Here is a 25,123-nt window from a genome sequence, read left to right as displayed (position 1 = left end):
CTTCTTGTTAAATAAATGGTATGTTGCTAGCATCCACAATTGTGTGTGCTTTTTAAAAATAAAGTGCCAAGTCTCATACAGACTTAAATACTATTACTTTACACACGGTCAATACCAAATACGCTTAAAATCACAGTTCTCTTTAAGAGACCAAATATCTAAATGACCCATGCCTTTTCAGGCAGCTGAAGATATCTGCTCTCTCCTCTTCCCTTCCGGAGACATCAGAGGATTATAACCTGGACTTGTCTGGAAGGGCACTGGATCCTAGACAGGACCGTCTCAATTAATGCCCGGCTCTTCCTGACACAAAGCGCTCCTCCTTGGACATCTCTGTTGGCTCTTGCACAAAAAAATGAGTCCACTGGGACTCAAAGAACAACTTCATGGACGTGAGGAAGACGCAAATGTGTTTCCAAAATGGGTGTTCTTGCTGCAGGATAGTTTTACGTACAATATTAAAGATGTAATTTGGTTTTGGAATATTCACCATCTTAATTAGTTTAGAAATAACTCCTAGAATATTGGAAAAAATGAAGACCAAGGGAAAACTTCTTTCATTGTTTATATCAATGTTACATTCCTTAGAACCGTAAGAAAGTTTCTGAAACATTTAGGAAATGAGAAGAGTCGGTTTGTTTGTGCTACTTCCTGCCACAGGGATGGAAGGTGAGTCCAGTAAACAATTATTATACTGTTAAAGTTAATGGATGGTGGGGAGAGTGGACAGAGGTAGGAACTGAATTATTATAGATAATTGTCTTTGGGAAAAGCAAGTTTGAACATTCAACTGTGTAAGAGTGAACAATGACAATGAGAGCTTCAAGCTTGGGGGAATTGGAAACTCAGGGAGGGCAGAGGGTTAGTTATGGAAAAGAAGTTGTGTTTCCATCTGTTGTATCTATTGAATAACTACCATGTGCCAGGCACTACCAGTCTTGGCTTCTCCATTGGGGTCCCATCTTTCCTGCTTACTTTTTGAATCGTGGCATCTTCCATGAATAGCCACCATCGTAAATTCATAAACGAAAATACAGGAGTTTGAGTATCTTTTCCTAATCCTGCTAAGGGAGCCTGTGGTGGGGAGTGGAAACACCAGAAGACATGGATTACAGTCTAGTTCTGCCAGTGACCGGAAAACGTTAGACCAATCGCATCATCTCTCTGGACCCTGATTTTTATTTTTAAAGCAAAGGGATTGGAGGATATGGCTGCACAATTTCCAAACATTGGAGTTTGTGCAAGGAATTTAGGAGTCCATATGAGCCAAGCCTGCTGACTGTATTAATAAGACTTGCAGACATATGTACTTCCATTTTGCAAATGTGTTGAGAGGTGCGATGATTAAGAAAACGCATATTTACTTAAGTCATGCACTTATAAAAATTGTTATTTACAGAGTCAGAAGATGCTAAAAGCCTGGCCACCACATGCCAGTGTTCATGAATAAATTAAGAAGGGGTCTTCATACTAGAAAATATTGGGAACCACCTTAGATGACAGAAATAATTTATTATTTCACTGATATTCTTGAAATTCCATTGTGTAAAAGGAAAATTCTCTTTTTAGATAAGAATTGAAAGTCTTTTTCCTTCACTAACACTCATCATCCTCAGCATCCGTGGTCTCAATCAAGATGGCAGCCTTTCAGACACCCTCTAAGCGCCTTCATTTGAAGGGCAATGTAGTTTCCACCATGCTGACTGGCAGTTTTGTCTAATGATACACATTTGACAAGACTTGTCGAGGTGAAGTCCAAGACAGAGCAAAATGGACCATTCAGGGATCTGATTTTGGTTTAAAAAGTACTTTATAATTGAATATTGAATATATTGAAAAGATCAAATGGTGATGTAGTTATTGAAAAATAAGTGACTTGATCACATCACAATAGGACTTGGTGGCAAAACTGGAAGAATTCAAACCTCTACCCTCAACATAAAGCAGTTCCTATTACTAGAATGTACCATATCTCAGCAGAACGTAATAAACAAAAATGCTGCAGTGGTTGCCCCAAAGCTGAAGTACTGGAAGACAGGTTTGTTTGGGAGGTAAGTGGCAACCGTGTGACTAATGATGGCTTCTGAGCAGACTTGTACCAATTTCCTAATTAGCCACATGTACCCATCACAAATGGCTTTTTTTTTTTTTTTTTTTGGTTATGAATGGTGTGTCTACATCTATATGTATCAAACCACACTCGTGAAGTAAACTCTTTCAGACAAACTTTGTGTGTCTGGTATGGTCGGACAGCAGTTCAAGATGCCACACATGGCATCTTCATCTGTGGGGGTTTTTTTCTAGTGGCAAGAACAAATTGGTGGGTGGATTTCCTTCCCCTTTTATAATGTTTCAGCAACAGCTTCCAAGTGCTTTCCATTTAATGTTACCAGATCCCATTTCTTTTTCAGATCCAAGTCCAAATTGTGCAAGGAAGTAAAGACAGCTGTTACCCGACAATCCAAGATCATCACAAAGACTAAATCCCAACTATTGCCATTTTCTGGATCACTACCCTAATTTGTGCCAAGTCTGTCTATAACAGTACCCAAACATAAGAACTTTTCGCCCCTTTTAACTACACTAAAGTGAAGGTGTTTTCCAACAGAAACAAATACCAAAATATCTAAGAATATCTTTCTTTTCTGTTTAGTCACTCAATTTCTACAAAATAATGCTCAAAATACGAGTAAGTTCTTTCCCTTCCTGTGCAAATGGTATGTTTGTGAGCATTAAACTTGTAAAGCCCTTTTTGACCTTGATTCTCAAAAACAGTCAGGTTGGTCATCTGAATAGAAACTGATTTTCCCCCATCAGAAAGTATTAGGTAGTTTCATTTGGATAAAACAGTGCTGAGTCGAATCTAATAGATACAGTCTTATATTCTGAGAGTTCTAGTCTAAAAGCTGTTTCAAACTTTAGGAAATTCATTTTTGGTTCATTCTTAAGGGCAAAAACAAGGAGAATAAGTTTTGATTACTCTGCTTAAACAGGACACTGCCCTTATTAGAAGTTAGGACTTACGGAGTGTATTTGTTGTGAGGAGCACCGCGTGTTGTTTTAAAGTGTTGAATCACTATGTTGTTCACCTGGAGCTAATATTACACTGTATGTTAACTAATGAGAATTTAAATACAAACTTAAAAAAAAATGTATACTTGGGAAAGACAATATCTTTAAATTGTAACATTCATATTCAATATCACAAATAGATATGCTGTATATGTAGATTTAATAAATACTGGTGTTGGAAATAGTTTCTTAAAAGAGACACCAGAATAGCATATCACCATATACGTTATATTACTGAATAAAAAAGGAAGGTTGAATTTGTAGGTGAAGGACTACTTGCAGGTTTCTAAATGAAGGAACATTTTTATTTTCTACTATGCAATGCCTCAACAACTCTGGGGTGACCCTCTGTGTAGGAGCTTAGATTGATACAAACTTATCTCCTATTTGACTTACAGGCACTTGAACGTTTCCAGGCAATTTATTATTATTGTTGCATATAAGATGAAGGGTAAGCATGTTTTCCTTTGCCTACAATTTGCCCCTCTAAGAAAGAAAAGATGCATATGCCTTTAATGCTACTGAAAAACATGCTATTAATTGCCTTTTCAGTGGTGTTCCTCTCTGTCAATTAAATTTTCAACCTTAGGAAAGGTGAATTTGTAGCGATCATTTTAAAAAAGGCTATTCTGAATTTAGTTCCTAACTGCACACAAGGGGTTGGGTGATGACTAAGAAGTTGTTTCGAAACGTTTTTTTTTTTTTAATTAAAAAAAAAGTGTGAGGGTATTAGAGAAGGACTTCACTTCTAGCACCAGCTGGCCTCATCTATAAACTATTATTGCACGAGATAATCAGTTGTAAAAGACTATAAAAATAGTGTAAAAGTTTGTTAAAGAATTAGAAAAAACAGAGTTCTCTCACGACCAAAGGACCCACATCTGAGGAAAAGAGTCTTACCTGAAAACAAAAGGAAATATTCACATGCACTTCTGTAAAATAGTAATTTTTTGAAAATTTGAGGGAAAACTTAAAGTGGGGATAATTAATAATATGGATAGAAACTACTGCATCAATGGAAAACCAAAACAGCATGTAAAATTAGAACTTACTTTTAAGGGAACATTTAATATTCTCCCCTTATGATCCCATTAAGAACTCCCATACCCAAAGCCCTGCGGCTAAAGAAAAGGGCTGACTATGTTCATATTTTCAGGACTCTGATGAACTATCACTACTCCAAATACCCACATGTGTATTTATTAGTTATAATGTGTTATTCCCTGCTTTCGTAAGAGTATAGGACCTCTGAGTTACAAATTTCACTTCTACATGACCATGCCAACAAGTTCTAGAGCTGTAATAATTAACAGTTTAGTACTGACACAAAGATAATTAATTTAATATAGAATCTAAAAACAGTGCAGTGAGGCAAGGATGGCCTTTTTAATTAAAGGTGCCAGGTCCACTGGTTATCCATATGGGAAAAAAAAAATCTTGACTCCCTACTTCACACCATTCAAAAAAAAAAAAAAAATCAATTCCAGTAGACTAAAGAGCTAAATATGAAAGGCAGAATGATAAAGCTTCTAAAGGAAATCACAAATGTCTTCATAACCTTAAGCAACAAGTATTTCTTCAACAGGAAACAAAAAGTATGAACCATAAAGCAAAGAACTGGTAAACCTGACTACACTGAAACAGAGCGTGTGTTCATCCAAAGACACTGGTGGGAGAGTAAAAAGGTCACTGTAGACTGTGCGGAGATACATGCCACACACATATCTGATAAAGATCTTGTATCCAAAATACAACTACAAATCAAAAAGAAAAAAGACAATCCCAACAGAAAAAAATAAAGGCAAACTACTTGAATAGGTACTTCACAAAAGATGATATGCAAATTGCTAATATTGAAAAGGTATTTGAGCTCATGAGCACTGGGAAAATGCAAATTAAAGCTAAGACCCATCAGAGGGACCAAAATTAAAATGACTGATGATACCAGGTGGGGCAAGGATGTAGAGCACATGCAACCCCAGCAGGCTGCTGGTGGGGGTGTCAACTGGTAGTTCCTTTGGAAGTCAGTTTGATGCAATCTACTAAAGGTGAACATAAGCTTCCCCTATGACCCAGCAGCTTTATTCCTAGGTATATACCCAGCAGATACGTGGACGGATATTCACCAACAGACGTGTCCAAGAACGTCTGCAGCAGCACTATGCATCATAGCCAAATGCCCGTCCACAGCAAAATGGATTACAAAATTGCAGTCTCCCCACACTATGAAGTATTATACAGACAGAACAAACTTTAGCTACAAGCAACAATGTGAATGAATTCCAGTTATAATGATGAATGGGAAAGGCCAGAGGAAGAGCATATATCCTATGATTCCATCTATATGAAGCAAAAACATACAAGAAACAACAAAAAACCAAAACCCAAAACAAAAAAGGGCAAAATTAATATATGGTCCCAGAAAACAAGAGAGTTACTTTTGTGGGGACTTGTAACTGGGGTGGACAAAGGAGCTTCTTGTTTTGGGGGCTAGGTACATGGATGTGTTGTTCACTTTGTAAAAATTCTTTGATAGGTATGTTTCTGGTATGTGTACATTTATTTGTGTATGTCTTTTAAAAATACATGTTTCTAAAGAGAATATGCTAGATCCACTAATTAGTGAGAGAAAGGAAGGAAGGAGAAAAGAGAAAAGGGAAGTTGGGGTGAGTATAAAATAAGTGAACGACCTCGAGAGTAATCTTAAACGTTCTCATCACAAGAAAAGAATTATAACTACATGAGGTGCTGGATATTAACTAATTGTGGCAATCGTTTCACAATATGTGCATATTTCAAATCATTATGTTATCCATCTAAAACCGATACAATGTAGCATGTCCGTTATATTTCAAAACTGGACAAAAGAACATATTTTTAAGTAAGTCAAATAAGGTAGCTGGTTGATCTGTTTTTCACTCAGTACTACCAGGCCTTTGGGTGAATATAAATTCTGTTCCCAGTTTCCTCCTTAAATGCTGAGAAGCTGACACTGTTTTCCTTGGTTACAAAGCTAGATTTTTGCTGGATTTTATGGAGCTGAGCAGAGATCTGGCCACCATGGCAGCAAAAAAAGTTAATGAGGAAGAGATTGTGGTTTATGCCGTACTGTGATTAATTCCAGATTTTGAAAGTGATCTTCAAACCAAAGAGAAGGAAGCAAACAATTCCAAGATTTGCAGGAAACCAACTCAAAAGCAACTAATTTTCTACTGAGTGGCTATTGGATTAGAAGCTGATGAGACCAGAGAGTGCAGGCTTGTCAAGGCCATGGCTTCCTGAAGTTTCGAGAACCTGAACCTGAGAATGGACAGCACATAATAGAATCATTACAGGGAGATCCAAAGAAAGAGACCCTCCAAAGATAACATATTAACTCCTCAGCATTATATTTTCAAACAATGAAAATTTACAGCTGTTTTTCTCACCAGGAGGAAAGAAGAGCAAAATGACTGTCCTTTCTCTACCTTTTTATCTCTTGCACCTAATGGTCTGAATGAATTTGAGTGCTGCAGAAAACCAACCCCGAGCTTAAAAACAAAAGGCTTTTACTACAATGCCTTCTTGTAAAAACGTTAATAAACACATTAAGCATTTACAAAATCTTTCCCCAGCAGTATATACCATTTTAAAGAGTGCTTGTGGTCGGAGTAGGTTAGAACCTAAACATCTTACCTACTCTGTGCAAAGCAGCATATAAAAGATGTTGTCTATCATATTTAGACCAAGAATTTTGAACCATATTCTAATTACCATAATTATACTTAATTACATGAATTTGAGAGTTCTCACTCAGCATACTAATTGAGATGGCATAATAAAACCATTTATCCTCCTAGATTTCAGCCAAATCCTCCATACTGACGAGGTGCCTCTGATTCTCAGAACACTTGGCCCTGGTGCTTTGGTATCACGGAAATGCCCCACAACCCCTGCAATACAAGAAAAGGTATTCAAACTCGAGCTCAAGGTTTTACATCCGAGTACCAGGTCCATGTTATTATTCCAAGAGTGGGGAACCCAAGACTGTAACCAGTCTATTAGTCACTTTCCCATGTTGCTTTCTTTACCACTTTCCCGTGGTACGTGGAAGTCAAAGTCAAGGATAGCGTGTCACCCACACTGCAAACTTGGCAACAACCATGGTCTGATATTTGGTACTCACTACCTCGTTACTTTTTTTCAAGCACAGTATCTCTTTGTCTAGGCCTACAAGTGATTCCAGGGGCTGGGCAACGAAGTGGTGGCTGAGAACAAGTTAGGGCCGTGTGGCCAGGCCAGAGCAGGAAATGTGGAGTGCCGCCAATACTTCCATTCTCTATTGCAGGACAGCGACAGAAATTCAAAGATAAGGAAATATTGGTTGCTCACCCATTAAATAGGGCAATGCCACGGTTTATCAGTAATGCTAGTCAGGCACAGGGGGCAGGCGGGAAGCACGGGTAGGACCAGCCGGCGCTGCGCTGCGCAGCTAGAGACGCTCTAGGCCAGTTCTGACACCCAAAGGCTGCATCTGAATCACTTCCCAGAGGACCTGTTAAGACACATGACTGTGTAGCTGCAGAGAAGCGCTGGTATTTTTCTGGATGGTTCTCAAACTCTAATATGCTTAATCAGCTGGTGATTTTCTTGTAAGTGCCTATTTCCAAGCTCTGTCCTGGTGATTCCGATTCAGTTGGGAAGGGCTATAGCCCAGGTATCTGCACGGTTGTTTGGTTGAGTTTTAAAAACAAGCTTTCCTTGTGATTTTGACCTCTCTCTAATCTCATGACCAAAGACCAGGGTTTCATATTCTATTTCTGAGCTGAAAATCTCAAAATAATTGCTCTCAGCAATTACATTTATCCTAATCACTAGCACTTGCTCCCTATGGAAAAAAAAAAGGAGGCAGGGAGGGGGTGGGGGGACGGAGTAATGGGCTGATGGACATTAAGGAGGGCACGGGGTGTAATGAGCACTGGGTATTATATAAGACTGCTGAATCACTGACCTCTACCTCTACTAATACCACACTATACGTTAAGTAATTGAATTTAAATTAAAAAATTAAAAAAAAAAAAAGGAGGCATCACTACATGTACTGAAAACATTAAGAACTCTCACTTCCAGTCTGTATTGTTCAAGGACGCTCTCCCCAGGGGCGAGCTTGGTTTAGGAAACTGAGGAGGCACGTTTCACCCTGGTGCATACAGAAGCTTTCTTGCTAAGGTTTGGAAAAGCTTTTTCAAGTCAAGTCACAACCCACCTAGAATGAATTTCATGACCAAAAATTACTGAGTATTTCAATGACAAGACTAGAAGTGATGGATTATATGCAAAAACGCTGTCATTTAAAACTACTTTGTAGAGATATTTTTAAATCCATGCAGAACACCTACCACAAAGCCTGAGATTAAATGGCTTCTCTATTGGAAATAAACTCTGGGAAATGTATTGTTGCTAACTGCTATTGTTGCTAATCATCATAATGAACAATCCGCAGAGACGGTATTTAGGAAAATTTAACAAGTAGACCCGTGAAATATTGGTCCTCTCTGTCCTGGACTTAAATTTCCATTCGGGAAACAACCCAGGGATGATCAGGAGGGGACTGGATAAACGTATCCATACAACAGAAGACTGTGCCACAGTAAAAAAGAACAAAGTCTATAAAGTATCAGCTTTTGTCTACTAAAGCAGGAGATAAGAATCTATATTTTTATTTTGTTTTGGAAGCATATGCATAAAGCTGTGCAAAAGCAAGTAAAAACAACGGTTAACTGGGGGGGGGCATGGGAACTGAGCAGATGGGGGAATGACGGGATGGAGAATTTGCATTGTATTTCTATCCTTACTTGCATGTTGAACAGTGTGAATGTATTACATATTTTTTTAAACATTTTTTTAAAAACACCTCTCAGTCGCAGATTTCTAATCACCGATTTCAGGAACTACCAATCTACCGCTCTAGGTACATGATGCGGTAGACTGAGACAAAGTAATGCTATCCTCTACCTGCACCAATAAACACAAAGGCTTCTGAGAATTTCTTTATGGGAGCGATTTTTTTTTAAGTTCAAAAATTAAAAGAAAGTGCCCCCCCCCAATACTTTCAATGAATGTTTCCGGTTTATAAAAGGTCAGTGAAATTCAATTACACAGAAAACATATAATGTTTGAATGGTAAAGCCTTTCGGTGCAATATTACATTGACACACAACATGAGAACATAGCTTGAAATACAAAAATACAGTTGTGATCCAGGAAATGGCACCAAATTAGAACAGTTTTATTATTTAACATACCAATGTATATACATTATCCTCTCAAATAAGAAACAATTTGATTCCAAAGTTAAAATGTAGTTTCCAAAAATGAATCCTTACTGTAAATTTGGAAAAAAAAAAAAAGTCCTGCAAATTAACATAAACAATTTTAATCCTTGACTAAAATATGCATCCTGTACCAATCACCCTCTCCTACAAAAGGTATATTATAAATAAAACTTTCAAAAAAGATCTTGGATGTTTATTTCATGTCGTACAGAATGCTTGCCATTATCTGAAAGGCTTTCAGCCCTTGACTGTATTAGCTGTTTAAAATATTTACTCAAATTTGGGTGAAAACAACACTCCGCAAATATTAGCCTATGTAGGATCATATATGAGGCTTACCAGAAACAGGAAAATATAATCTTACTGGACTACTTCTGCCACTTTTCCTACAATAAGAATGACTCTGTTTTCTACTGTTAAAAGCAACAACAAGAGCTGAACAAATTAAAAGTCCTGTTGCAATGTCAGTTTTCTCTTTTCAAATAGAAACCACATGTAGAGGCATTTTACCCGGTCATACATTTCTACTTCCTAGGACCAAGCCCGTCTTGAAGCGGATTGGTTAGGATCACACTACGGGATTCGGAATAATGCTGTCCATCAGCAACAGGTACTGTTTTGGTTTCAACGTCTTCAACCTCTCTGAGCCCTAGTCAAGACAGCACAAGCCAGCCAGATGCCGTGGCCTGAAAAACAAAAAGGCTTCCTAGTCAGTTTTCATGCCACCCAGCACAGTGCCTAGCAAAGAGGAGGCACTCAATAAATATTTGATGAATGAATGCAATTACCTCTTGGGACCATTTCCTCTACTTAGAAATAGTAATGATTTATGAGTAACATGCTGATTGCGGGTACACAGATCTAACATGATGGCTAAACAAAGAACACGTATGACATGGCACAGACACTGTTAGCTTCTATAATCCTGTCCCAGGACAGACTGTGTAATTTAAGGTTTAAAACTATTCCAATAATAAAAATTGATTAGTCAAATATTTTATTTTGCCAAGGGTCTCTAACAGTATTAGCCTTTGGCAATTCCCAAACATACAATGAACCCCAAACAAAACAAAACAAAACAAAATTGCACTGTTACAAGGAAATAAGTCCGTGAAAGCAGAGAGGAGGAGCCAGTTAAGGAACAGCGACTTCCAGGAGACGGTTGTTTTTTCGTTTGCACGTTGGGACACTCCCATTTTTCTGGTTGCCCTGAATAAACTTCACACATACTTTATCCTGTCTGAACTGCACCAGGAACCTAGAAGAAGAGAATAGGACAAATTAGAGAAAAGCACACACACAAGAGCGGGTGATGACACTAACTTGAGCTTTTGTTTCTTAATGGATAGTGACCTTGACAGACATTCCCACTTTCCATCAGCACTTCCTGAAGTCACCACTTAGCCCCAAGGAAACCGAAGTTCATTAACTCACCATATTCCAGCAAGGGGAGAAGGCCTAAGAAGAAGTATTTCCATGTTCCAAATGGAAAACTCAACATGCTATTCTCCCATTTTTCTCCATTTTTGCATAGCAAAAATATAAACTGGGGGTCGGGTCCTATTAAATTATCACCAATTTCAGAAAATGAAATGAAAAATTTCAGGAAAGGGGTCTAAAGATCCTCCAGACTATGATTTCCAAACACTGGTTACTCACCTATTTCCTAAACAATTTTTGTTATATCCACATACTATGCTAATAGTTGTTTCTACCATAAATAAATATATTTCAAAATAGCTGTGACCTATGGAATAATAATAATAATAAAATCACAAGTTTGATCTGCTCCTTATGTTTTTTGATACCCACCAAATGGATATTAAAATATATATATAATTTATATATATATATATAAACTATAAAGTTTACAAAATCTATCAGTGTACACCCAAAGCCACCTCTGACCCTACCAGTAGTACGTGTGGTACACTGTGGGAAACCATATTCTAGTCCAAATCTTTCCTCTCACAGACCATCAGGGATCAAGTACTTGTCCATAAGATTATCCGTCACACCTTCCTACCACACACATACCGCCTTCCTCCTGGGCTGGGTGCTAGGGGGAGGGGGGATACCCAGACCTATCCAATGAGGTCCTTGCCGGCAAGGACGGCATATCTGCGGAGGCAGGAGAGTGGCATGGCTGGTCCAGAACCCAGGCTCTCCCGTCTCAAAGCCAGTGCTCTTCTTTCCACCAAAGAGTTAGCACAATGTTACCACGTATCCAGTATGCTTCTCAGGGAACAGTTTTCTGAGTTGTTGGCATATAGCTGAGTCACTCTACCAACCATGTGACAGACCACATGCTCACTGGATCCACCCAAGTGCAAACATCAAAACAGCTCTGTTCTGTGCACATTAGTCTCAGTGTCGAGGTCTACAGAGCCCGTGCTTTGCAAACATTATCTACTGGACTGAAATGTGACACATAAACTCCTGATTTATCAGTTGCTTTAACAGGATAGTACTTCCGAGCTTCTAAATGGGCTGTTCCTTTTCAACTTGAAGGCACTGAAAAGAAAGAGCTATCATTCCAAAATCGCATCATAGATATAAATACTTATATCTATGCGCCTCAAAGAAAGAAAGCACCTTTCAAGTCTAATGCCAGTACACACATTTAAAAAAATCAGATATTTTGACATTTTAATTTTCAAAGACCACTTTTAGTATAATAAAAGTATAGGGAATTCTTTTCCCCATAACTTTAGCATTGGCTGTCTTCATGTTCACGATTCATGAGCGCAATTCACTCCAGAAACAACAATAGTGAAGATACACAGAGTATTTGCCATGCACGGCGCTGTTCCTAGTAAGCTACATATATTAACGCAACTTTGAAATAATCCTATGAGGCAAGTAATATTATTTCTATTTCATAGAAGAGAAAACTGAAGCATGGCCCACAGGAAGGACACGGTACTCAGAGAATCATTCTCCAGCAAACAATAATGTTGAATGCATCCTTTCATAGCATCAATACTCGTAAGAACTTCACTGTGAAAAGAATTTAGATGATTTGATTTAAAATATTCACAAAACAACTGTACAAGTTAAAATGATACATCTGTGTGTGTGTATGCATGTACACATACGCACATGTGTTTAAAATGTTTAATAGAACAAATTCACTTTGGTTTTTTTCAACACGTTCAAGACTTCACTTTTAGAAATTTTTTAGAAATATTACACATTTAAGGTCATCCTTAAAATGCAATCTATTTATGGGCTGAAAGGTTTGGGAGTTGAAGGACTGGGAATTACAAAGGAGGTTAAAACTGCTCTAAGGAGTAAACAGGACTTTGCCTCTCCTCCTGGAAATCGACATCCAGTTTATCCAGAATGGCTATGGAGACTGGATTTGTTAAAATAATTGCTTCTACTTCTGAGAAGGACGTGCTGAGGAAGGTTTCAGTCACTGAGCTGCACACCGTTTATAATACTAATCTGTAGAGCCGGCAGTGAAATGGATTAAAGCCACTTAGGGCTGAAAAAAATACATGGGCAGGAGTGCCCATGACTTTGTCAAATTTTGTTTAAATTTAAAATGTTCTCCAAGGAGGTGTATAATCCTTGCTTATGAGCTCTCGAGGTTAGGCAACGGGCTCCCTGGGACCTTGCTCTGCCTCATAGCTCCCTTGCTGCCTGGGCAGGGACCCACCATTGCTATGCAGGGCTCCATCAGCTACTGTTTCTATGAAACCAACCAACAATTAGGAACTGGAGAAAGAAAGGTGTTATGGATTGGTTTACAATGCTACCAAATGTTTTGTTTTCTTCACACGGCCACCCTGTCAACTTGCAGGCACACAAGCATGTTTACTGCAAGCTGACACAACCAGAGCATCATACCCCACCCCCCTGCCCCCATAACAAGGCAGGGTCTCTGCCACCCACGAGCGAACTCTCCCACAATCATGTGCCTCACCCACAAACCGTGAGAACCACGGGAGGGGCTCTGTGGTTGATTATGTATGAGGAACACAGCTCATGCTATCCCGCCCAGGCCCTCAGGAGAGTCATGATGTACGACAGGAGGGTGCATCTGGGAAGAGCTGTAGTAAAGAAGGATTATAAATTTCCACCAGCAAATACTTTCTTCACAGCAGAGGCAGTGTTCTTAGAATACCAGCTTGGGAAATACTTTAAAAGTAGCAATCCTTTGTGCCCTGGATGTTGACGTGGCTTTCTCTGTAAAGACAGCCTCGTTAATGGGGTGAGCCAACCAGGAGGCTGTGTCATCCATGTACCAAGGAGCTCCTGCCTCTGGAACAAACAGAATCTTCCCAGGATTGGTGGGAATGATCAGTTCCACCAAAACTGAAGCCCTGCATCCCAAGCGCTAACAAATTTCAGCTAAAGGGAGTTTAAAGATCTAATGGGCCCTAACGGGTTAAAATCTTATTTGACTGGAGCACGACTAGTCATTATATTTTTTTCCCCTAATAAGAGAAAGGATCCAATGACAAAAGTTATCTAGTCCAAACTGCAATTTCCAATGTAGAGGATACATAAAGGTCAATCTCCCACCAACTTAAACATCATTCTTAATGTACAGTGAGAACAGATGATGGACCTAAGGTTTTGTAAAGCCCAAAACATCAAGGAAGGTTAGTCTGGCTTATGCAGGGATAAGAATGGGTATGAAATTATTTTAGAAAGACTTTTAGAGAGAAGTGAAATAGGATAGGCTGGCAAAAGCTTAATGAGAAAATAAAATCATTTCTTGAGCAATCTGGTTATGTAAATTCTTACTATACACGCAAAGAAGTATATATGCAGGTAGTAAATAATCTTTTGAAAAGAAAGTAACCAAGTATCAATCAGCGTAGTAATTCAAATTCATTAAATGATCTCATATCGATAGATTTAGTAAGTGGGGGGAATGCTCCAACCTGCATGTAAATAAATGATCAGTCTTTATAATTAGAGCCCTACTGTGAAGTAAAAAAGCAAAATTTCACATTTATATATAGCAGTCTTAGCACGCTAGTCAACATGGGAAGCTTATTCTATAACTCTACTTATCTATATGTGAAAAAAAGGCATCACAAATATAAGACATCCACAACAGCACTCTTGACTTCACGCCCCCTGGCCACCCCCAAACCCCTCTTTCTTCAGTGTCATCTATTGCAGTAAATGGTACCACCATTTGGGCTCAGGGCCCAAACCTAGCATCTAATCTGTTAATAAGTCCTCTTGTTTTCCTCCAAATTACATTTGGAATCTGACTACGTCTCACTACCTCCCACTCACACCCTAGCCTAAGCCACATCATCCTAGACAGCTCAGAGAAGCTCCTAACTTTTTTCTGCTTCCACTCTTGCCTCCCTAGAGCTATTTTCCACGCTGCAGCCAGAGCGATCTTTGAAAATCACAAATCGGATCATGCCGTCCCCTTGCTTACATCCTGTAATGGCATTCCATCATCCACAGTAAAATCTCAACTCCTTAGCTAAACTCCTCCAGCTCTACATGGCCGGTTCTCTGCCTGTCTCTCCCGAGTCTTTTCCTACCATTTCACTCTGCCACTTTCACTGCTGTCTCAGGGCCTTTACACCTGTTGTCCTCTGCCCTGGAAGGCACCTCCCAGGTTGTTGCCTGGCTTGCTCCCTTGATTCGTCTTGACTCAAATGTCACGGCATCAAACAAGGCTCCCTGACCTCCCTATCAAAAATATAGCACCCTCTGGCCCTTATTTTATTTCCCTCCACAGGCACTTGTCACTAACCAAAGTCATATCTCCTATTTCTTATTTATGCATATTTATCTGCTTTATTTCCCTCCACAGGCACTTGTCACTAACCAAAGTCATATCTCCTATTTCTTATTTATGCATATTTATCTCTTTCACCAGGATGTCCGGGACATGAAGCCAAGGACTTGACCAGCACCATTCACTGCCCATCCACCATCTAGAACAAATCCCAGACACACATTCGCTACTTAAAGGTAGTGGTTATATAAACAGATGGAGACTGGAGTGCTCGACTAAAGCAATAAAGCTAAAAGTGAAATGGCACATTCAAATGATTATGAACATACTCATCAGAAATTTCGATATTGAGCTTCTGTTTGGTTTGGCTGAGAGTTGTCCGATACAGCTTGGTGGCCATTTCAATCAGGTGATCACTGCTGAAGAGAAAGTCTCCTTTACTGGCTGCTTCAGACCCCTGCAAGGACAAAGCAAGAGGTAGACTATCATAATTAAGGATAGCTTAGGAGGTAAATGTTTACAAGCTTGGCTGAACATGTATTTACAGTCTCTTGAAAACATCAACTACTGGAGTCCACTCTTCCAAATAAAACGATAACAACAAAAGCGGCATTCCTTCCAACTTGCTCTGAGCACTCTTAGTAAGGTTACCGAACCTTGTGCTACCCAAAAGTTGGTAGATGGGCCAGAGGAACCATCAGCTTCACCGGGGAGCTTGTTAGAAAGCAGAGCCTCAGGCCCTGTCATAGGCCCGCTGCATAGGAACCAAACAGGATCCCTGAGTGATTTGTTTGCACATTCAGGCTTGAGAAGCACTGACCTAACCTATCACTCATTCTGGAAGAGCTATTTAAAAAAATTCCTCAGTGATTTGGTTAAAAAAAAGAAAAAGAACAACAACAACATTCCCAACAAATATCCGAGGGCAGTGACTCTTCACCTAAGCTACACAGGGAGCTTGCAAACAGTAGGATGGTTTTGTGCCCCATTCCAAGAAACTCTGATTTGGTGGGATTGGGCGGGGGGGGGTGGGTACGGCCTGGGCATCAGCATTATAAAGTGTAATCAAAGTTCAGAATCACTGTCTTAGGACTGGATATGCTCCTTTTAAGTTAAGACCCAAAGGAGGGAAAACAGGCTGAATTGAGCATAGGGGATTTTCCTAAGTGTAGAAGCAGCAAGACAGGTGGGGCACCAACTAGATGCATGTCCCTAAATATGATTCATATTTGCTGACATCAACTTATTCAGGGACTATTTATTATATGGTAGGCACTATACCTATTGTCTCATTTAATCCTTGTAACATTATGAAGTAGTACTAGTATTCTCTCCATTTTAAAGAGGAGAAAAAGTAGGTAGGCACATGGAAGTTAAATGACTTGGCCAAAGTCACTGTAAAGTTAGTGAGACCAACTCCAGAGCCTGCATTCTTAGCTACGCCATTCAAATCAGGAGGTCCTAGGTTAAACTAAAAAAGCACAAAACATTAAAAAATCTTTAGGTCAAAATTATTAGGCAGTTGTTTTACCGTGGTTGCCTTCTTTAATAAAAAACTCATAAATTAAAGATGAACAAAGGGACATTTACTAAGTTGGTATATAGAATAAACAACAGGAGGAAGCATAAAATATCCTGATATTTCCATGGTTTTTCTCAAAATAATGCACATCACAGTGAGTGCAAACCAAAGCTGCTCAGTGAAATCAGAACTCAATGAACAAGTTAATAAATGTGATTAATCAATGCAATTTCAGTCAATCAATTTCAATTACTGAAAAACCAAGCCTGAGATTTTATGTGAGAGTGAATATAGCCAAAATCTGCAAATTAAGGTTATAATGTATAAACTTCAATTAATAACACTTTTCAGATGTGGAAAATTTTAATTCAGTGGCTCAGAGACTGGGCAAATGCAGAAATCTTTAGGTCAAATCAATAGTTGAACCTTTACCTCTTTGAGGTGGACGGCAAAGAAGCCATCGTTTTGTGAGCTCATCGATACTTTGGTCACATCCACCAAGGGAACCTCTGACTTGATCTGCCCTGACTTTTGATCAGCAAGAAGGAGATTATTATTTGTTAAGAGGAAAATCCGAGATGTGCTCTAAAACAAAGCAAAACAAAACAAATAAAGATGTAAAACCAATGATCAAAAATACCCCAAGTGGGTCCATGAGTTTAAAGCATTCGTTATTTGCAGAAATGCCCATTTGATTCCGTATCTTTCAGCACACAAACCTAGGTAAACTGAGAACACACTAAAAACACAGACAATAGATCTTGTCATATAAGTTTCAGAGAACAAGCAAAATTCCACCTAAACTTAAAGGTAAGGGGAAACAGCTCCCTTTATAGGAACTGAGAATATGAAAGGCAAATCAGAATAATCAGAAAACGAAAGATGACTGTCCCAACTGATAAACACTTCTTACAGGTCTTCAGGGTTAGCATTTTTACCTTCCCATTGGCACGGTTAATTTTGTTCACAACTTCAGCAATGATAATCTTTTCTTCAATGGCATCCTTGAGTTTCTTATACTTGGGATTCTTGTTGATTTCCAGGTAAGCTCCTTGGAATGGCTGCCCAACACTACAGGAAAAAATTCCCACACATTAGAAACAGTACCCGATGGAGGCATTACTGGAGAAAGGTAACACGTCAGCTGATTCTGAAGTGCATAACTTCATCAAAGTTAATTTTATCCATTTTATTCGTGTCCTAAATACAAGTTGGAAATGAAACCTGGAACCTACTTTAAATATACTTTTGATGGGATCATGGCATTTTGTAGGTAGGACTTCGATAAAAATCTTATCATATGGAACAATCAAGCTAGAAACCAGTCACAAGAAAGTCAGGACCCACGTGCATGGTCTCATGTGAAGGGAAAGGCAATTCTTTCTAATCTGGTAATAGAAAGTTAACAGCTGCCCACAAAGGACTTTTAGTGCCTTTCAACAATATGTGGCAATGGAAAAAAGGGCACAGATCATTACCAACACCTGCTTCAAAGGGAAACTTCATTTTCTTACAGAGAATAAGAAAACCAAGAGGCCGTCCAGGGAAGCATAGATCCAGAGTGAGCACTTTAGAAGAGACCTACAGAGCACTTAAACTACCATGTAACTCTGGCTCTAGATCAGGCCTTTCCTCCGAGGATATGCCCCCAAATGGACAAGGTAAACATTCAGAACCAGAGCGGTTTTCTTTCAGACAATCTCCATCTTGCGAGCAGCACAATCATGTACTAAGATGCCCATTTCCCTAAAGGCTTGTGGGGTGACACTTTCAGGGAAGCCTCTTCCAAGACACCAAAAAAAAAAAAAAAAACCCACACACATACACACACAAAAACCACCCAAAAAAACAACCGTGGCTTCATTTTGAGCTATAAAGTTCTGACAATTTGCAAATACAACTTTAAATGCTTGTGTTGTGGGTGGAGGATCAGGGAATAAAACTCCACGTAGGTGGTCAGTGTTTCATGGCTCCCAGCATATAAAAGGCTGACACCCACCACAGTGTGAGGGTAAATTATTCCTCCCCTCCGACTACTGCTGGCTGAGCATGCCACCATCCCTGAAAATGGATAGAACTACCCCAAAAGGACTTGGCTTAATGTTAGTATTTGTTTCCTGTTGTTCACATTCAAACATGTTTTTAATAATAAAAAGTGCTAAGAGCCGTTGAATTTGTTTCTTCACAAATATATTTTTCTCTTTCGTTTCTGGAGAGTCATCCACAGGGAATGTTAATTAAGACAATTACTCTACAATTTAAAAATCTATAAAGAAAAAGTTAAATGAGTTAGTTGCTGGAAAGAGTATATAGGCCATTTTCATGTTTGAATGTGCTTTATATAGCAGGCACTTTGGACAACTTTGGATTTAAATGCTATGTTCGACTCAAAGGGAGTACAGACCATCACAAACTGCCAAATCAGCTGACCCAGCAAGTTGGGTCATTTAAAATATTTAAACCACATGAGCCTGGCAACAATGTTTACTTCAACTTTTCAAAGGAAGAGCTTTCAATTGTGTGTAAAGACACTGAGAATATAAACACAGCATATGTAATACATGTGAATATACTTAGCATATAATGCTTTTTCATTTCTAGGCCATCCTTTGGGAGAAGCTAAAAGTTGTTAGAGATTTGGCTTGAAATTGTCCAATCTAACTTTTTTTTTAGAAACATCGGATGTAAAAGGGATAGGAACTCTGGGGGAGAAATGATGAACTGGGGAGATGTAAGGATATTCAGGTAAGGGGTCTTTACCAATGATTTCACTTGGCAAACTTAACTGGTGTTCCTTCTTTTATTGAGCACTTGATGTCTACCATAAAGGAACGGATCTGACTGCACAGGCCACTAACATCGTGCCCAAGGACGCAGCCAAGTGAAGGCTATCACAGACCAGGACTGAGGCAATACTCCGACGGTAATGGGTCACTTCATTACCATGCAAATGAGTCTGACCCAGTTCGTTGGAGTAAGACTGGAATGGGATGACAGTAGATTGCCCACAGAAATTGATCCAGGAGGTCTCCGAAAACAATGGAAAACTAACAGAAATTTACAATGTAAATTTATCTTAATAGCCTATATAATTTGTATTTTAAAGGACACCTTCTAATTATTTAGTGAAGTGTTCAGGCTAATGCTAATGAAGTAAAACCAACAAATGTAATCTCATTTCATTAAAGTATGCTATGAAAGTCACTGCCCAAATGTGTTTATGTGTATTCCTATCCAGCTGATCATAAAATAATTCATAAAATTAAAAACCTCTTGTGGATTACTAAAATCAAGCTCCGCTAGACCTACAAATATATTTGAAAAACTTTTAAAATGCTGACTTTTACGGGTAAAGCAAAGCCATAATACCTAGATGGGTATAAAGCCTTCTTGTCTTTGAAGAGTTCACTGGCTTCTAGTTTTTCTTCATAAATAAGTTTCTGCTGGTCTGTGAATTGGTCCCTGTATTTTTTACACTGTGAGAAATGAAAAGGGGGGGGAAAAAAAGATAATCACTTACATAAATAAATCTTTATTCATTCTTAAATATGCTAAGCCCATTTAACAGCATCAAGAGTAAAACTAATGTGTACAAATACCCATTTAAAAAACCAAGAGCATTTTTCCTTCCTGGGTTTTAAAAGGTCAGTCTTAGAAAATGTCATAAAAACTATTGTTTGCATTGTGGAACTTGGGATGCTTCCTCAAAACACACAGGGCCTTGCTGCATGGGCCCTGCTGGGAGTACTGATCCTCCCATTATGACGTCAGCTCCCCCCCAATCCTTTAATCCTTAGTCTGTCACACTCTTTCACAAAGACCCACAATAAGAACAACACTGGACATCACAACTCACTGCACACATTTACACACACACAGACAATGGACACAAAAGCTTCACAAGACAATACTTTCAACACATCCTGTACCCCATTATTTTCTATTCTACTGTATTTCATTTTACAACCCTGGTCAGTAATCTACTAAAAACTGATTTCATGACTCACAAATATGCTACAACCATTGGTTGGAAAAGTCCTCCGAATCCCCCATTACCATCTTAAAGTGTGGACATGGGACCTGAGAAGTCTCCCCTCCACCTGGATTCTGAGATGGCACTGGAGGGAGATAGGGGATGGCTGGAGGGGCAGGGCCAGGTTTTTAGATGAACTCAAAGAAATTCAGGTACAAACGTAGCTGAGAGCCACCGACATAATCATATAAAGGCACGGCAGCATTGCTGGCCACCCTTTCAGGACTAAACACATCCCTCTCACTCTTTACCCCCAACGTGAGGGAGGTACGGGCAAGATTCAGGGGCCAGGAGCCAGCGGGGAGCAGAGGCATGAGAGGCTCCCCATCGTCATTCCTGAAAACAGTTCCACTGTCAGACTCCAAAGGGGAGAGATGGGCACGGAGACATGATGCATCTCACCAAAGTGACTCACTAAGCGAGGGGACGGAAGTGAGAGTCTAGTTCCACATGTTGAGCAGGTACCAATATGACACTAATCAGTGATAATGTCACTCTGCATATGTGACTCTGGTAAGGGACAAGCCTAAAGTGCCCAGTAGGAAAGAGCTTCCTGGGAGACATGTCCATCAATCATTCACTTACTAACTAGAAGCTCTTCGATCAATGATACTTGTACATATTTAGCATTCAATACATCAACTGACCGAATTATTAAAATAAAGTCAACATCTATACAAGTATCCCGTGTACTCACGCTGGGCAACACCTAAACAAAACATGATGTTTTCATAAAATTAAGGAAGCTAAATTATAAGCCATTATCAAATAGATTTCCAGCTTCCCTTTAATTCAGGTAGAGGGAAACTTGAATCTCTTGAATGTCTTGTGAGGCACTCTAAAGCCTTCTCTTCCAGTCCATCAGAAGGTGGGCACCTTCTCACGTAGGTATCCAATAGGTCTCAGAAAGCAAACTCTTAGGATCTGCAGGATTTCACTACTTCAGGTGAAGATGTTCAAACTGTATTATTCTATCTCTGGCAGTATTCCTTCAGATAAAGATGAAAAAAAGAAACAAAGCAAAACAAAACAAAAACCTGAACTCCTTTAAAGCATCTGGAATGTGGAATGAAACCACACACTCTCCGTTCCAGCCAAGGGTGAGAGGAGACAGCCAGGGGAGCCCCTGGCTGCTCTGGGAATTCTCACAGAAAGCCAAGTACAGGGCACGGTTCAAAAACACCATAGTCCTCAGGTGCAGCTCCTCGAGGCTACAGGAAGAATGTGGTTAAAGTGTGCTTTTACCTAACACTTCTCAAACACTCAAAATACATGGTAAGGAGTCTCTGAAAAAAAAAAAACAAAAAACAAAAAAACCTAACAAGGCATTTTTTACCCTCCACAGGTGGAAAATCCTTTTTAGCTCCTTGTGAGTAGAATCCAAGAATAGGTAAGGTCTTGGTGGCCAGTTCTTGTCTACTGGAGATAAGGAAGGCATCTTATTTTTCATTTCCAAGAAGTATTTTTGCACCTATGTTGGGTTTGACAAAAAAAATGCCAGATGAGTAAAATATGCCAGGATCAAACAGACCAGTCTTCAGTGGAATTTAGCAAGTTTTAGTTGATAAAATGTTGTCATTCCTCTGGAAAATCTCTTTTTTTCTCTCTGTCTTGGTTGGGAAAATCAAAGCTCCACTAAACGGTTAGGGGAAAAGAAGAATGCTAACACTAACTTTAATATTAACATGAATACTTACCCCAGCTAACACTAGAAGGCTGCATCGTTTAAGAGGAAGCCACTAGCCACATGTGGCTGTTGATATTTAAATCTTAAGTAATTAAAAAAATTAAAAATCCAGTTCATCAGTCATATTAGTTACATTTCAAGTTAGCCACACATGGCTAGAGTATCCTCTATGGTAGCACGAGGATATAGAACATTTTCATCACGCAGAAAGTTCTATTGGGCAGCACCACTCTAGACTACTTGAGATGGGCGAGCACTGTAAAGAGCTTTCTATGATCACTCCATTTTACAGAAGACAAAATGAGGCTCACAGAAGCAATCTGCTCACGTCACAAATCTGCACGTGGCAAAGCAAGCTGGCTCCAGAGTTTGCACTCCCCACCATTACATGTACTTGTCTGGAAGACAGAGGGGAATGTTGGACTCCACCCTGGTTGAGTGGCACAGCCTGGCTCTCCCTCGCCCCTCCACCCACTGCCTTGTTTGCCGCAGGGCAGGGGTGACAAGACTTTGGCACTCCCCTCAAATCCCTATGTTGAAATCCTCGCCCCCCCAATGGGACAGTATGAGGAAACGGGGCCTTGGGGAGGAAATTCGGTTATAAGGTCACAAGGGATAGGGCTCCCAGGATTAGTGCCCTTTTTAAGAAGACCCAGGAAAGTGCTTGCTTCTCTTTGTCTTCTCCTATGAGGAAACCAGGAAAAGGCCCTCACTAGAACCAGAACATATTGTCTTTCTGACCTTGGGCTGCCCAGTCTCCAGAACTGTGAGAAATAAATGTTTACTGTTTAAGACACACAGTCTGTGGTATTTTCATTATAGTAGCCTGAACTAAGACACCTGGCTTGCTTGGGTTCACCTTCCCCAGACTATGTCCTCTCTGTCAAAGAAGAACATTAAAATAAAATGGCACAGGGGGAGGGAGAGAAACAAGCAGACTCCCTGCTGAGCAGGAAGCCCAACGCGGGGCCTCGATCCCACAACCCTGAGACCATGACCTGAGCCAAAGTCAGATGCTTAACCGACTGAGCCGCCCAGGAGCCACAGAAGAACAATTTATTAATTATTTTATTAATCATATGTGGGCCACTGATAACTTCCTGACACAATTCTACCTGAATTTGGGGGGAAATGATAAAGAAGACAGAATCCCTCAGTGTCACAGCTAGGATTTAACTGTTACCAAACAAGTCACTTATTCTTGAGGTGATGCTATTAACTAATTAATCCAATAACGCTAATCAGCTATATAGAAAGTGTAAACTTACAATTCTCTGAAGCGTAAATTCATAAATCTTCTTTCCAGCATTGGCTCTGAAGAATTTCCTGTACTCCCTACGTACCTTTAAAAAGAAGCAGCAGAATGTAGACATTAATGCGTGGCTGGCAGATGCCTGTACCGATGATGCATCTCTACTAAAAATGAAAACAGGTGGAAGGAGTAAAATCTCTAAGTGATTTTCTAGATACAGTCAAATAATTGAAGCACATTAAGACAATGGATTTTAAATCAGAGAAAAAGAAATTAAGAGATGCAAAGTGACAATACCAGAGTGTCTTGATGTTTTAAATCCTCTTAGTTTTTAAAGAGCCTGATGATTTGACAAGAAACACCCTACAGACATAGGTGCAAACTCATCGCAAATCAAAATACATTTCAGAAAAAAAATTATCTAAGGTAATTTTCACTGCAGATTGTTCTTAAAAGGTAAAAAAAAATGCGTGAAGAACTCTTGCGGTTTCCAAAAACCTTGCATCCGAAGACAGGACTTCGGTACTGCACACTGAGGACTAAATGTGCCTAAAAATAAGAATTTAAAAAGCAGCTTGTGAACTACCATTATCTTCCATTTCATTGCATTAATATTTCTCTAATCTTGGCTTCTGCCAAAATTTCTACTAAGTACTATCACAGCACTTAGGACATCATATTACAGTTTTAGCTTCCCTATTTGGTCCTTGCTACACTGTCACATTTCCTTTGCATACTGTCTAACAAATAAAGTAAGGTGAGGTGTTTACTGTTTGAATGAATGAATGGTACAGTTGAATCTTGAAACTAGGGGAAAATATTTAAAATTATTATCATCCAGCCGTAAATGAGAACATTAGATTTCAGCAAAACATCAGCCTATTTGAATAATTCAGACATTATGTACCTTTGTCTTTTGTCTTTAGTTTTCTGGGTTTAATTGCACATGTTCAAAATATTTCTACATTAGGGCTTCTAAGCTAGCCACCTACTAACCAAATTCAGTTTGTAGAAAAATGTTTTATTTGCCTATTTTTAAATTAAGAACTTCACATAGGAATTCAGACTGCATGTTTCTCTTGAAATTTTCTAAGATCCAGCAACAGTGAGCCCCATTCCTACATAACGAGGCCTACGTGGGCCACAGGAGCTGTTGCTGTCTTTACGAGACAGGCATGCTCCAAACTGCTTGAGGCGCCCCGCCATTCCTAATCCACCTGCCCTCTGCTACTTCCCTCATCCACGTGACCTCCCCGGTCCCGTGGGGCAGATGAGCACCAGACCCATTCTCTACACTTGTGGATTATTAAGGTTTAAAACGTTTCCCATCCATCATATAGGCAGTTTTTCCTTTTGTTCCTATTCTAGGTTACTGCTTATCGTTTTTTCTCTTAGCCAAGGAGCTGCTAGATTCAGAACCATTTCAAATCTCAAACTAATGAAGTTGGAAGGGACAAGGAGAAGAAAAATGAAAATTATTAATTGGCTCCTGGAATTTTAATAGCGTAGGAAAGCAGAGAA

At 39.4% G+C, this 25,123-nt stretch overlaps 1 protein-coding gene across 4 annotated transcripts in view; it reads right to left on the bottom strand.

Moving 5' to 3' along the window:
- Positions 1-8,735: 8,735 nt before the first annotated feature.
- The window catches only part of MYO1B (myosin IB), a 180,667-nt gene continuing 164,279 nt past the window's right edge, over positions 8,736-25,123 (bottom strand). For all 4 annotated transcript variants that reach the window (XM_027589525.2, XM_035726666.1, XM_035726667.1 and 1 more), the window contains 7 exons: positions 23,619-23,693; positions 22,000-22,134; positions 20,000-20,106; positions 17,569-17,701; positions 17,063-17,215; positions 15,438-15,565; positions 8,736-10,644 (listed from right to left, as the gene is read on the bottom strand). In XM_027589525.2, the coding sequence (XP_027445326.1) occupies positions 10,521-10,644; positions 15,438-15,565; positions 17,063-17,215; positions 17,569-17,701; positions 20,000-20,106; positions 22,000-22,134; positions 23,619-23,693 (855 nt within the window). In that variant the 3' untranslated portion in view covers positions 8,736-10,520. The remainder of the gene's footprint in view (positions 10,645-15,437; positions 15,566-17,062; positions 17,216-17,568; positions 17,702-19,999; positions 20,107-21,999; positions 22,135-23,618; positions 23,694-25,123) is intronic.

This window comes from Zalophus californianus, chromosome 3 (assembly GCF_009762305.2).
Source record: "Zalophus californianus isolate mZalCal1 chromosome 3, mZalCal1.pri.v2, whole genome shotgun sequence".
Classification (NCBI taxonomy): Eukaryota; Metazoa; Chordata; class Mammalia; order Carnivora; family Otariidae; genus Zalophus; species Zalophus californianus.
This window is presented reverse-complemented; position numbering and strand designations above follow the sequence as displayed.